The following is a 15,684-nucleotide window of genomic DNA, read 5'->3' on the forward strand; positions in this document are numbered from 1 at the left end:
AAATGTCCACTGATTTAAAATAAAAGCAGGATTGCGTCCCAAAATGTCAGTGATGTAGTATGTGTGCTTAGCCAGACTGGGTGTACTTTTCATATCATTCAAGAATGATAATGGAGCCGCTGCTGGAGTCAAAGCAAGAACGTAAGATTTCTGGGAACATAGTGGCTACTTATTAAATGAATCAACAGGTACAATTCTTCTACTACTGACATATAAATTCTAATTTTAAATGTACCACCCCTGCAATTTTATACAGTTTACTGAAATTCACCTTTATACTTTCAATATAACTTTCATCAGAAGAAATGGGTTGGATGTAGGACTAAGTTAGTCACACTTATGCTCCATTGAAAAGGAAGTGAAAAATTTAGTCATGAGTAACTGAAGTTTCAGTGATTCCAATGGGACCTAAAGTGTAACTTAGGCTGCATTCCTGACTCCACCTACCTGACACTAAACCTCAGAATTCGACAGAACTTACTTCTGAGTAGACATAGGATTACACTCTTAAATCTGGAGCTAGCCCTACATACTTATTTAGGAAAGATTAACTGGGGTTTTTCTCAATGTATACGCAACAGATCAGCTGCTAAAATAACAGCTGGATGAAGAAGTCATTTGACATTTTTCCATTTACAGAAATTGTGCGCATGGTATGGTCTCGTGAAAACTTAGCAGCTGCCTCTCTCAAACAATAACTGAGATTTAATTTTGCATGCAGCATACTGTTAGTTCACTGCATGGAAAAATTATGTTGTGATACTCCTACAGATAAACAAATTTGACAAAAACAAAGCTGGAATGAAATTTTTGATGAATTATAGTATTATGCAATTTTACATGTACACACACACATACACATGTCATTCTGTTTGGGACTCGCTTGAAGACAATAGGTGGGATTTATCACTCTGAAGCTTTATTTAGTGGAATCCCCAGGTGTGGTGTTACTGGCAAAGCAGAATCACAAATGGTGTGCACCAAATCAATAGTCGGTAATAGTTAGTAAGTAAAATGGAAATAAATATTGAACAGATAAAAAGGTACAATGACAAGACAAATTCAACATTTGTCACAGCAATCAGTAGAATTCATAAAAGTAAACTTCATTTCTTAGCATACATCCAGGGTAATGGAATGTGCAGTATATTGGTGGAATGAAGTAAGAGTAAGATTTAATGACTGGGTCATAGTTGGAAATTCAGAAATACCACGTATTATCTCATGTTATTTCCTTAAAAATATTTTTATTTACACTCATATGAGACCAACACATATTCTAAATAATCAAATATTTTTAAATAATTTTAAATGTAACCACTGAAAGCACTGTATACTTTTACAAAACTGTACATTCCATGAATATATAATCAAATATATTTTATTATAACATGACAACTATACACTGTACATCATTATTTCTTCCTTCTTGTAATAGTTTTCTTGCAAATATAACCACTATAAAACAGGGAGCTGTAGCTTTTTCAATACATGACTTTTAGGGACTAAACAGATTAATTAAATGTTGCTTTAAAATAATGTCAACCCATTACTTCCCAGAGTCCTTGCAGTGTGAAGCCATCCTTTAGTTTTTCTATGGCAAGCCCCAACTCTTCAGAAAAAACAGGCTCACGGTCCTGTTGCTTTTTTTCAGGAAATGAGGAAGAGAGGAAATGCAAGAAAACAAAGGTTAATACTGTATAATCAATTAGGCCATTAGGAACTAACACACTATTAAGTTTTCACTAAAAATAAAATGAAACCTTACCTTATTTCCATCAGCAAAATAAGCCTACAACAGAAAAGTAGAAAAAAATTAAAAACCTTAAAAAGTAGTTGTCTAAGGGTGCTATGTAATGTTAGTCATACTCAAAGGAGACCCACTGAAATCCGTGGGCCTACAATTAACATTATATATCATCTTAAATATTTTAATTATAAACAGCACAACCTTGTGTATGCCTGCTGAGAAGCCCCACTGAGTTCTGTGGGGCTTATTCCCTGGTAACTGGATAGTAATGCAGCCTAAGAATTGAACATTTGTTAATTCAAACACAAACACCAAGTAACTCAGTTCAATTAAATACTTTTGGATCTAATTATCTAATTATCTATTATATCTGAAGTGGTTATTAAAACCATGTACTGCCATTTTGTTTCATTTCCCCCTTATTCAGTATGAGTAACTCCATTTTACACTCTATCAAATAAAAGAAAAATCTCTTCACCCTGACAGATTTTTTCTGCCAGTTTTCAACTGCCAGTTTTCTGCCAGCTTGTTTAAACACAAAGGAAATGCTTCAATCATACATAACCTACAGCAATTGTGAGCAGTAATTAAAACAGCTTTCTTCACTTTGATACACCACACTGATACAGAGGTCAGGACTGTTGATTATTTCAACAGCATTAATACTCTTAAGAAATGTGTTCTAGTGTCATGCCTTTGGTGACTGTCAAACAAAGAGTGAAATATTCACATGAGAAAGTTATTCACATTTCTTTCCTTAATGAAGTAAGGAACCCAAAGGTGCTTAGCAACTCACCAGATATTTGAAGGCATACTGAAGAGGTAGAAGATATGTGATAGCATTTTGATCTTTGAAAAATCCAGTGTGATTGTAATAGATGTATTGTCACAGGTGGTCACTATACTGTGCAAGGGACTTCTGCCTGTGCTATAGGATCCCCTTCCTGCTCCCAAGGGTCTCTGGAATTAAGGTGACTTTTAAAGGACCTCAGAAGTTTTATTTTGTTTGTCTTTTACAGGGCAAAAAATAATCATGTGTACAGTGGTGCCTCGCAAGACGAAAAGAATCCGTTCCGCGAGTCTCTTCGTCTTGCGGTTTTTTCGTCTTGCGAAGCAAGCCCATTAGCGGCTTAGCGGATTAGCGCTATAAGCGGTTTAGTGGATCAGCTGTTAAGCGGCTTAGCGGATCAGCTGTTAAGCGGCTTAGCGGATCAGCTGTTAAGCAGCTTAGCGGCTTAGCAGATCAGCTGATAAGCGGCTTAGCGGCTTGGGAAAAAGGGGGGAAAAAGGGAAAAAAACCCGCAGGAACTCGCAAGACATTTTCGTCTTGCGAAGCAAGCCCATAGGAAATTCGTTTTGCGAAGCACCTCCAAAACGGAAAACCCTTTCGTCTCGCGGGTTTTCCGTCTTGCGAGGCATTCGTCTTGTGGGGCACCACTGTATTCTTATCACTTCATGCAGCTGGACCACAAGAACAGCATAGCTTCAAAGTGATTGCCAGCTGAAATGGAGCCACTCTGTTTAATCACAAACTCAAATGAGTATGAAACATGCAGGTGAGCAAGATATAACCTACTGCAAGTAGGCTCCCATTCTTCACAACCAAGAATTTTTTTGTGAAATACAGGGTTGGACGCAGAGATGAATGGAACTCCATGCAGCGGGGCTTTCCTGGCCATTCCCACCCCCCGCTCTAGTCCTCCATTACCAAAAAACCACCTGCTCCCAAGTGTCAAGGGACCCCCTGAAAGAAGAAGAGGAGGAGTTTGGATTTGATATCCCGCTTTATCACTACCCGAAGGAGTCTCAAAGTGGCTAATGCTGGGCCAGTCACAGTAAGCCATGCTGGGCCAGTCACAGTAAGCAATAATTCACGGCTTAATGCTGTCCAATCACTTCCACTTCTCTCTCCCATAATGCAAATGGGAGGATCAAGCCACAAGGTTTACCGTGATATCTGGAATGGGGATCATGGTTTTTTCTTGGCTTGTCAATTATGGCTTGTCAGGGAGAGAAGCCAAGCTTTGCTGCTTGATCATCCCACACACACTAGAGCAGGAGTGACGTGGAAGTGATCAGGCATTATTTACAGTAAGCCATTAGCTGTGATTTACGGTGACGTGTGAATTGCGTCACAGAGTTCAGGGGGGGGGGGTCAAAGTATGCACAGGACTACATAATTCGAGGTAAATCAACAGAGGATTATTATTTTTCTGTAGAACCTTACCACAAAAGCATCTGTCTGCTCATCTGCCTCAATCTCTACATCATCCTGTATTTGTTCCACAGTCAGATCTTCTAGCTGCTGAGGCTGAAAATTAATAAATGAAAGAAAACACTTTTAAATCTAATCTTTAAATCTTGTTAAGTAAATAGTAGCTAGTTTAATTTCTATAAATCATATTTTTAAAATAGGAATACCTTTTCTTCCATTTCGTAATCTACACCAAATATAGGATTAACTGAAAAGACTTGATGCAATGATTTTATTTCTTTCGCTGTTCCCTCTAGTTTTTCCACTGGGTCAATCTTAAATCCAAGCACATAACCACCAGTCTATAAGAGAGTATATGTTGAAAGAAAACATATCCGATTGTTATCCCACAGTATGATGACCCAAATTCAGTAAAACCATTTTGGCTGAAATTGTGCTACAAAATGTTACACTGTATCAACGATAAGCCACAGTTTTATTAGGAAGATGAGGCAAAGCATTGTCAATTTGAATCATGCTCAAGTATTTAAAACATTCAGCTATATTGAAGCAATACAACATCTATATTAAATAAATATAGCAATTTAGTGGGGCTTTGCAGTGCGTTACGTGTTCATTAATAGTCACCATATTTTTATGAATGGCTATAATTGTAAATATAGTGTTACAAAAACAACGGAACAATTCCAGGTTGAGAGCTATTTTTAAGTACTAATCTCAACTGTGGCATGTGGAAAGTAATCAGCAATGACACATTCAAAATTGCGTTTCTGAATCTATTTATTCACAAACAGTTCTACTCCCAAGAACTACTAAGGAGCAAATCATTTCAAGACTCTAAACTTTTACAGGGGCACAGCACTCAAAAATAGCAAGTGACCAAGCTGATATGCCGATGTCTCATTCAGAGATTTGATTAGTCACCTGGTGCTCATTTATCATAGTCATTATTCTGTGAACTCATAACTAAGCTCTTCAGATTGAAAAGATCATACTACCATGACATCCTAATTAAAGCAGCAACTTCCTCAGGAATAAATACCACCAAGTATAGGTGCTTGATTGAAGATGTTTTAGAAATGTCTTAATGGAGTTTTGTATGGAATGATTAAAAAACTGAAGGAAGTACAATATACTGAGTTCTTACCGCCTGAGAACTCTCAATGACAAGTGCCAAGCCAAATTTTGAGTCTCTGATCTTTACTGAACGCTGGTTGAAAAGTAAAAACAAACAAAAAAATTGTTTGTTAAAAAGAATGACTGAAATATGACTCCTTAATAGAATTAACTGAAATTACTGACACTGACTCAATGAATTACTCTATTTCCAGTCACTTGTAATTATAAACGCACATGAATTTTTAGTGGAGAAGAACACTGAGAACATTGAAAAGTTGGAAAATATCTTATCTGGAAACTTTGATAAGAATTCTGTTCATATGCCTCTGACAAAAAACAACTATAATGCTCAGCTAGCAGCACTGGCGAAATACCATGGAAACCATATAAACTGACCCATGTTTTGAAAGAACTAGTGTACCATAGTGGTAAAGAGTGTGAGCTATGTACAGCTCAGTACAGAGGAAATGCTATTGGCCTGATGCAAAGATGTATGTGAATCTGACTGCAGATTTTGGAGGTGGAATATCCTCCATGTTCTCTCTATGAGACTAAAAGCTGACCAAACGCAAAGTTTTGTCCATCAGTATATTTCTGCATAAGCACTGCCTAATAAGGAAATATTAGATAATGCATGTCACAGCAAACTTATCCAGGACAAGTCTCTAACACCAAAGACACTGTACCCCTTCCACCATCATCCAGCTAAAAGACCACTCACTTCAACCACCAGAGGAAATACATACTGTAAACCCACAACTTATGCACATTTAACTTGTGCACATTCAGCTCTATGTGCTTTGCAAATTTAAAAATTAAAACTAAAAAGGGGGTGGGCATCTGGGAAAAAGAGACTTTGGCAATCCCACCCGCCACCGAACCCTATATGCAGTCCCTGAAATGTAACCCCGCATGCAAGTTGCAGGCTGACTCTATGTACTTCTAAGATTTGTCAGTTTTGTCAAGTTTATATTAATATCCATTGACACTTGCCAAAAATTGCATAGTATTTCTTTGGAAATTATATATACAACAGTTAAAATAAGGTAACCCATATTAATATTTAGGCAAAAATATTATGCTGTTATTGTACTTACAATTTGTAGATATGGGATACTGACATTAAAGCTGTCATTCATATTAGCATGCCAAACTACTCTTACATTTGTAACAAAAAAGGTACCCAGATTTCCCTAGGAAAGAGAGAAATTATAATTAGTTGGTACTAGCCTTCTATAACACTATATTAGGTCCCTCTGCATTTAAAATGTAAAGAGAATAGCATTTTTTATTTACTAAAACTCACATTTAAATACAAAATCCATTGGTGAAACCCTTACTGCAGCAAACCAGGGTTGAACCATAGTACAGTGTAAGAAGCTTTCCATTGCATCTACAGGACTCAAAATAATATACCATTCAAGTTCAATGGCATGCAAGACACATATGCCAAAGTTAAAATAGCAGTATACAAAAATAACTTTTTGCTCTGCAATATTGCTTTTGTGTCTGTTTTCACACACTAAAATAGTCACCACGCTCTGTTTCACATGCCAAATGAATATGGGTTGCATCTTGAGAAATGCAAGACGAAGGAAACTTGTGGAAGTGACCTTCCCACCTTCTGCAGTGGCCTTCTAAATGTTTCTCCTCAGGAACAGGGACCCTCTGAAATGGGGTGGGGTGGGATACAGAGAACTCTGGAAGATGGGTGCACTGATTGAAACTGTGCAGAACCAACTTCTACCAGGATAGGTCTTCTTTCCTAAGATGGTTCTGACCAATTTTGGTTAATTTCCCTCTCCTCCAGCAGCTCCTTGTGACCCAGTCAATACCACAATGGAGGGTCCCCTGAACCTCAGGAGTGTCTTTTGGGGATTGGAGGACAGGACAGTAGAGTGGGCAGGGAAGTCCCCTACTGTGAGCTTCCTTCCACTCACGGTTCTCAGGAAACAGCCTTATGAAATTCAAGGAATATGACAGAACTTGCACATAAATATTAAAGAGCTAAGAATATTCCGCTGAACCTCAGTGCCATGTATTTTTCAAGTAGTCAGTTTCACAAGGTGGTTACAGAACTTCTTTGTCAGATTTTGCAGGAAAGGCTTTTTAAAAAATCACATTCTTAATTCCAGTTTATGAATATATTCCACTGTACCTGATCACTAGATAAATTCCAGACACCATTTATTTTGTCATATACTTGTTCTTTGGGTAACAATCTCAACTGCTTGTTTTGAATTAATGCACATCTCAGCTTAAGCTCACGGTACATTTTTGAAGTTTCATAAGCTCTAGGAATAATAAAACACGGTTTCAAACAATGATAAAAATGCGGGAGAAATATTTATACTCCTCACCTAACCAATTTGCCTCCTCTAACTTGAGCAACATGGAAGTAATTATGCCAGAGATTCTTGAGTTTAGCTTGAAGGGAAACCTCCACAATGGGAGGCCCTTCCTCAATAAGATCCTTTATCCTAAAAAGCCATTTATCTGCCCATTCTGAGAATATTCTTATCTTGAAATATAAGGGTTGCTCTGTGTATTTGCATACATATGCACGCCAATCCCAAATTATTACCATTTCCTCACTGAACAAAATATATGCAAACCTTTCATTCTAACATTCATTGATTATATGGCATATGCAACTAAACCAACTATCTTCATTAGGATTGTGCTTCAGCAAGCATTTCCTGCTTCTGTGCAAGACTAACACTTTTTAAAATAAAAAAAGCTCAAGTACCTGTGTACAGCAATAACAGAGGCAAAAAGTCTGGGGCTTCCAGGAACCACATTTGTAAATATGAATTCAAAACGTGTATTGTTACATTTGGTTAATATATAGAGTGCTTCTGTCTGTCCTCTTAATTTCTGTAAGAGAAAAGATTTATAAGATTTAGTATATTAGTACTGCAGTTTCCAAAAGAAATTAACAATCTTAATATTTATGTATTCTCAGTATAATCGGAAACCAGTAACAATTTCCAGGGTGGCAGCCATGTTAGTTTGTTGCAGCAAAAGTGTCTTCTCACACTTTAAAAACTAATCAATTGCTGCAAGCTTTTGCATAGCAGAGCCCACTTTATTAGATTCAGGAATTTATTACCCTAATCGAGATAAAAGGGTTTTTATACCACTACTAGTATTAATTAAGCAATTAATTGGGGTTTGTTTGGAACTGTTTGTCTTTTACCACAAGTATTAACTTACCAGAGCCAGGATATCTGTGTTACACTCAACACTACTTTGTGAATGTTCACTTTACTTATTCTGCATATACTTATTTTGTAGACATAGTTGTATCTAAGTCAAATTCAGAGGACACCCACTGAAATCAACTGGTCACTCTGAATATGACTTAGCTGAATACAACCCCTAAGCTTTAAATGTTGTAGTCTGTATTTTTCTGCATTTCATTTCTCTCTGACTTTACTGCTTACACATTTTGTCTCTCTACACACATTCTGCCAACTTAGGTAGCGATGAAGGAGCTAATGAAGTAGACTTTTGTCCAAAGGTTTATACCATAATAAAGTCATTAGCCCTTAAGGTGTCACAAGGCTTTTTGTTGCTTTTCAAATTCATAGGACTTGCTGACAATTAAATGTTTTTTAGAAGAACTGGAAAATCATGTCATTTGACGAGAGCACGTTATATATTTCCAAATACTCTCTAATTCAAAATTTGTTTCGTAAACTCACCGAGTTAGCAGTTCTTGTGGTTGTGCTTACAAAACAATTGTAGCCAACAGCTAAGGAATCAGGGAAAACAAAAACAGTATTGTTAAAGATGTCATTGAATATCTCCAGATATCTGTCTGGTATATATTGTTGTCTGGAATAGAAAATTGCCCAAATTAAACTTAACCCGGTGTGCTAGTTGATTCCAATACAAGGGTTCCCGCTAGCACAACAGGTCTTCCTCCCTCTCCACCCCACCTCCCCCAAATCTGCTCTGGAGGATCAGGAGAAATCCCAGAACAGTACAAAGGGGAAGGAGAGGGGGGTATTTCCATCTGGCAAGCAGAAATACTTGCTCTGAAGGAATGATCAGAAGAGCCCACCATTAAATTGAATTCCTCCCAATGAAATCACTGTGTGACAGCTATGTACTAACTGTAGCTGCAGGAACACGTGCTGCTACTATAATAGTAAATCGATTCACAGGTAAACCCAACTAAATTAAATGAAACCTGCTCCCAGGTAGTTGTTTATACCACTGCAGTCTAATGAGACTTGCTTCCAATAACCAGAGGCTGCAATTTTTCCAGTGCTTATTTTTCCATGGAACATTTTCTGTTTCATAGTAACAATGAACAGACGCCAAAACAGTTTTAGCCAAGTTTGGCACCTTCAATATTTTTTGGTTTTGTTTACTAAATACAAGTAAAAAAAGCAGGCTAATCACTGTCTAGGGCAGGGTGGTCCAACACGTGGCCCAAGGGACACATGCGGCCCTCAATGCCTTTTTGGTGGCCCTCAGCAACATTTGATAGGCCCCCCACAGTCCTTCTGCTGCCTTCCCAAAGCCAGGGGGCATAAAATTTTGGCCTCACTCCTTCTACCCTGGGTGCAACAAGGCAGTGTGGAGCCTGCGGATTCTATGTCAAAGTACTCTTGGGGCCCACTCGGAAAGAAAAGTTGGGTCACCCTGCTGTAGGGCATGAGAAATTTTCCAGGAACCCCACAGCATTGCTTACTTTTGAGAAGACATGTGCAGCATAGTTGTTTATCTCCAAAACTTTTATTTTACTTTTCAATCGAGAAACCTTACAACACACACACACAAACACACATACAAAGACAGTTCCTTCCCTCAGGGTAACAATCCAAAAAGACATCACACAAAAGGAAAATGGATCGGGAAGGAGGGAAAAATAAGCAATTTCAGGTACAAGAGCTTAGTTTCAAGTCCTTTCGGTGACCAGTTGGCAGTGGAAAAGTTCAAGAAGAAATGGTGCCAAAGTATCTGAGCACACTGTTAAGAGTGGCCTTCTTGAAGCTTGATGTAGTGGCTGCTGCCAGAGGATAGTTAACCCTGGTGTCAGAGTTTTCTTAAATAAGAGATGTATGGTGCAGACCTACCCCCCCCCAGCGAAGTCTATCCATGGTCTCAGGTCCCAACCCACATTTGTCCACAATTAACTACATGTTTACAAAAGGCTAAGCTACCACAAATGCTATTTATATGAACAGAATTAACATCACTTTGAAGAATACTATTTGTTAGCAGGTAACTGTATCTTACTAGACTAGACACACTGTAGAAAAACAGCTTTAGAGCTAAGCTGACATGCCCTTGATAAAGATCATGAGCAAATAAAAAGAGCCTGAAAAATTTCTGCCCCCCCTAGTTTTATAACCCAGTAAAGGGCAAACCAAGTTTCTGGTTGCCAGCACACTGGACCTGAAAGGAGGCTGGCCACAGTACGTCATCCTTATTTATAATTTTTTAATATTATATCAGTCTGAAAGTTGTCCAACATTTAAAGTTAGTAGTGTGATGAGTCATATGCTGAATCAGAACGCTTTTTATACGAAGTGACCTTAGGAAGTATGAAACACTGTGTGCTCCCCACAAAGAAAATAGACAATTACAGTGTGAGTTGGTAAGGGACAATGCAAAGTCTGCAAGGCTTTCTTATTTTCAAGAATGCCAGATATACCCAAGGAAAGCTAGAATTTTCAGTATTTTCCAGAATGTTTTGAGAACATTTACTAATGCATTCTTTACATGGGAATAATTATGTCAATTCTAACTACTAATATAAAGATAGTATACATAACGTTAAAAGAGTGATGAAGGTTACAGTGAAACCAGAGCCTTCCACTCTGATCCTAATGGTGTTTCACACCTCTGAAACTATTGGGACTTTCAAGCATATGCACTTAACACTGGGATGTAAATGTCTCTCTTTGAAACAGCAGCAGTACCAGGTAAAGGAGAAAAGCTTTTGATTGACCAGTTATTTTTTTTAATGGTATAGAAACAAAGGAAGGGATACTTACAGAGGTTGACTCTAGGCAATACAATGGAGTGCCAAATAATTCTCAAGTTTGTTACCAAAAGTCTGCCTGGAAATTAAAAAAAAAAGGGGGGGGGAATCACCAGTTAATTTATAGCAAAATTATTCTAATACTAGACAGACAGAAAACACGAAGGCTATCCTACTCAATCCTATGTACTCAGTCAGGATCTTCTACACCCAGTATCCCCCATCCATTTATTAATGTCACATATATAAAACAAACAAGTGGGATGTGCCACAAAATGTGGAGCACTCCTTTCCTGGGTTTCAGCCAGCCATGACCTTCTTTAATATACTCCATTCCAGCCCCACCACATTTTTGGTTTTTTCTCCCAAAGAGCCAGCTTTTGATTCTGTGGTCACTTGGCTTGCTCAGTTTGTGACGCTTTTGTACTACTGCAAATCTAACAATCTCCACAAGCCTACTGATACCTCTTGTGCATGGATGGTGATATTTTGACTACATAAAGATTCCCACTCAGAGAATGAGTTTACTATTTGGGGTAGGGTCATTGCTCAGTGGTAGAACATCTCCTTTGCATCTGGAAGGTCCCATGTTCAACTCCCAGCAACTCCAGGTAGCACTGGGAGAGAACCCTGACTGAAACCTTAGAGAGCCAGTTACTGTAAACAGCAATAGGGAACTCGATAGGCCAATGGTCTGAGTCAGTATAAGGCAGCTTCCTATTTTCCTATGCAGAATTCTAAGCATAATAACCCATTCAAATCTGCTGTACAAGAAAATAAGCAGAAATGAGTGAACTGCAACTATATTAGAAAAAGAGATTGGGCAAGCAAACTACCACAACGAAATCAAAATCTTTCAGGACCTACATACTATCTAAGATCTGCAAGAGGGGAAGAAAGGGAGCTGATACTACATAAATCACAAGGAAAGGATATAAAGGCAAGTTATAAATATTTATAATAAATAAATAAATACACATGGCGATCTTGGACATCTGAACCGACACATCATCGTAATCTCTAATAATAGCAAACTCAGGTGGCCCAGTGCCAATCACTTGGGAAGCAAAATCCTGCAATCCAAAAATAAGGTCATGGCTTCTACATATGTGGGGAATCCCCCAGGCATGCAGAAGAACACACATTTGTGAAACAATAAAATAACGCTGGGCGGAAGGTGGGAAATAACCCTCCAAAAACTGCCTGACAAGAACCTGCAAACTTTTAGCTTGGAACAGAGTGCTGGTAGCACTTGAGAAAGAGGGAGAAAGGGTCAATAGAAACCAGAAGTTGTACCTTTCTCTCCATTGTTTCCTTTGGTATCTTCAATAGGATCCAAACAGTCAATGAGAACTTCTCCTGGTCTCATTTTCATTTGCCTATAACAATATTGCATGTTAAGTTGCTGCTTCAACCCTTGGTAATATCCCAATGAAACATTTTGGGACAATAATGCTCACCATGCACACACACAAATCCAAGATCTATAAATCTATAATAACTAAAAAAACTTGTCCTCTCCCTAACCAAAAAGAGTCATATTTCCAAATGAAACACTAATTGAAATGGCAGAGTTGCGCAATGACATTCACCTATCTGCATTTTGCCTTACTTCTCATGAGTACTGAAAATGTTAATCAAATGTTTTAACTGTAGGTTCCAATCAAAGTAATTCCCTGCAAGGAGGAATGTGTGACATCTTGGTACCGTATTTTTCGCTCGATAACACGCACCTGACCATAACACGCACATCGTTTTTAGAGGAGGAAAACAAGGGAAAAACATTCTGAATGAAACAGTGGATGTATCATTTTTGTGCTTCATGCTGTGGCCACAGACATGTGATCTGATGGTGAATTTGGGGTGACCCAATGCAAAAATTCTGAGAATCCCTGTGGATCCATGCTTTGTAACCACGTTTTTGCACCATTGCAGCCCCAGGCAACAGTGGGTGTGTGATTTTGGGGGGGGGCAGGCTGTAGCCATGGACATGCTATGTGCTCTGATGGTGAATTTGGGGTGACCCAATGCAAAGATCCTGAGGATCCATGTTTTGTAACCACGTTTTTGCACCATTGCAGCCCCAGGCAACAGTGGGGATTTGGGGGGGGGCAGGCTATAGCCATGGACATGCTATGTGATCTGATGGTGAATTTGGGGTGACCCAATGCAAAGATCCTGAGGATCCATGTGGATCCATGCTTTTTAACCACATTTTTGCACCATTGCAGCCCCAGGCAACAGTGCGTGTGTGATTTTTGGGGGGCAGGCTGTAGCCATGGACATGCTATGTGATCTGATGGTGAATTTGGGGTGACCCAATGCAAAGATCCTGAGGATCCATGTGGACCACATTTTAAGTGGGGAAGGAAGGAAAAATACAGAATGGACAAGGAGCACGAGAGGGGTGTGCAGAGAAGCAGCTGGCTAAGAATGCAGGAGAGGGGTATAACGGGAGGGAGGAAAGGAAGGCAAAAGTTTTCCCTCACCTACCCACCCAAGCCAGCCAGCTCTCTCTCTCTCTCTCTCTCTCTCCCTCCCTCCCTCCTGCATGTTTTCAGCAGCACCGGAGCACAGAGACGACACTCTGCTTGCCTGGAGGGGAGGGGCTTTCCCTGCTCTTTGTTCCGTTTGAGCAAACGCAGCAAGGAAACAGAGGAGGGTGGGCAGTAAGACCCTGAGGCAGAATGCAGGAAAGCAGCCACTTCCTCTTTTCAGGTTTCCCTTCTCCGAGACGCGCGATTTGATTTTTGCCTGATTTTTTTTGCCATTTGGCTCCAGGGACCACACATTCGCTCAATAACACGCACAGACATTTCCCCTTCCTTTTTAGGAGAAAAAATCTGCGTGTTATAGAGGGAAAAATACGGTAAGCTTGTTTCCATTCTGAAAGAAACAAGTTTATTTTTTTTAAAAGTGCTATTAATCCAGCTTGTTATTTAAATAATCCATTGGTAGCCACCAGTGACAAGGAATCACACACAGGTGTGTGCACAGAATACTATGCAGGTGAATGAGCAGGCCAAGTTCTCAGTCCCTTCTCTAAGCACAGGCCAGAAACCAAGCAAGCTGACAGAGGATGGAAAAACTCCTCCTTCGTGCCCATCCCAGATATACAGAGGGGCTGCTGGAGGAAGGTAGGGCTCTCTATCCTTTCTCAGTCAACCTCCTTGTCCCCAGCAAGCTAGCAATTTTTCCTGGACTTATTTACAAAGTTGCAATTGGTCACATCTCCAGGGCAAGTAGCAATGGTCAGTTCCTAGCCAGCATGACCAGCATAGCCACTCTTTTATCCTCTATGAATTTGTCCCAACACTTATAGTCATCACTACATCTCATGGCAGCGAATTCAAGCCATCTTGCATCAACAGGCACATGGTACATATTTACAGACCTGGTGAAACAGTTTGTATAAAGTATAACCTGTATAAACAAGTCTAAAATCACGTACTTGTCTGTTCTGTCCAGGCCAGAGGCACCTTTTTCTCCTTAAGTATCAGCCATGGAGAGAGATATTGCGGCAGTTTAGATTGTCAATTTGACCAATTATCAATTTAAAAAACGACAGGCTACACTTTATCCAGTTTTTAAAATAATCTTCATTTGCGTCAGCCACAAGCCACAGCAAAGGAATAAATAAAATGCAGATATAGCTAGATGGTTGGCTATACAAAATACGTTCCGAAAAATTACGACTATACAAATAAAAGTTAATAACTGTCCTTGATCTTTTATCCCGTTTGATTTCACTTCTTTTATCCCCTTCTTCTTCCAACGAGTCCCTCTCCCAGCCCAACTCATCCTCACAATAACCCCTGAGGTAGGCTGGGCCTGAGAGACAGTGGTTGTGTGAACGGGAGAAGAGCTAACCCGAAGATCTAATCCGGAGGCTGCATACAAACCGCATTTTAAAGCCCATCTCCCCCCTTCAAAAGAATCCTGGGCGCTGTAAATATTAAGACTCAGAGAGTTACAATTCCCAGCAATTCCTTAAAAGTACGACGCCCATAATTCTTTTAGGGAGCAACAAATATGCTTCGGACGAGCTTTAAAGGTGTATGGAAAGTATATAAATTCTGATGGGATATCAAGCGCGACTTTTTTGTGTTCAGGAGAGGAGAGGCCGTTGGCGTCCAGGGACCTGAGGAAGCCCGCTTAACAAATAAAAGAGCCCCGAGAAGAGCCGTGCCCTAGAGAACGTGGGGAACCAAAGACGCGTGTGCGAATCCCGAGTTTTATTTTTAACGGCGAGGGCGGAACCCTCGGCGCCCGCAAGATGGCGCTGACAGGCTTGAAGGAAACGGCGCTCTCCGCTCTCGGGCTCGCGAGGCCCGGAAGCGGCCGCTTTGCCAACGGCTACTTAGCGAGGTCGCGGACTCCCTGTGGCGACGGAGCCGCCCGCGCGGGGGGGGGGGCACAGCGAGAAAGGGAGCCCCCGTTCGCGCGAGAACACTCACTGAGAGGTGATGTCGAAGCGGACGTCCCTGTCCTCCCACAGCGAGTCCGCCGTGGCCGCCATGGTGACCGCCGGGCCCCGTCTCGGCGTCCGTGCGCCGTTCCTTGGCAACTCCCCGACGGGCGCCGGCTGGGGACAAACTT

General features: G+C 40.1%; 1 protein-coding gene across 4 annotated transcripts; it reads right to left on the reverse strand.

Moving 5' to 3' along the window:
- Window positions 1-1,227: 1,227 nt before the first annotated feature.
- BBS5 (Bardet-Biedl syndrome 5) lies at window positions 1,228-15,684 on the reverse strand. Of its 4 annotated transcripts, none has more exons than XM_083571513.1 (12): window positions 15,543-15,684; window positions 12,382-12,464; window positions 11,099-11,164; window positions 8,792-8,841; window positions 7,834-7,961; window positions 7,243-7,378; window positions 6,182-6,277; window positions 5,113-5,175; window positions 4,172-4,306; window positions 3,978-4,061; window positions 1,769-1,792; window positions 1,228-1,643 (listed from the first exon to the last, which is right to left on the reverse strand). In XM_083571513.1, the coding sequence occupies exons 1-12, from the start codon at window positions 15,602-15,604 to the stop codon at window positions 1,542-1,544; spliced, it is 1,029 nt and encodes a 342-aa protein (XP_083427639.1). In that variant the 5' UTR covers window positions 15,605-15,684; the 3' UTR covers window positions 1,228-1,541. The 4 variants fall into 4 exon arrangements, with proteins under 4 accessions (XP_083427639.1, XP_083427642.1, XP_083427640.1 ...); XM_083571516.1 differs by lacking the exon at window positions 15,543-15,684 and adding an exon at window positions 14,537-14,803; XM_083571515.1 differs by lacking the exons at window positions 1,228-1,643; window positions 1,769-1,792 and adding exons at window positions 3,245-3,427; window positions 3,462-3,494.

The sequence above is a fragment of the Podarcis filfolensis genome (genome assembly GCF_964270895.1).
Source record: "Podarcis filfolensis genome assembly, chromosome: 1".
Lineage (NCBI taxonomy): Eukaryota > Metazoa > Chordata > Lepidosauria > Squamata > Lacertidae > Podarcis > Podarcis filfolensis.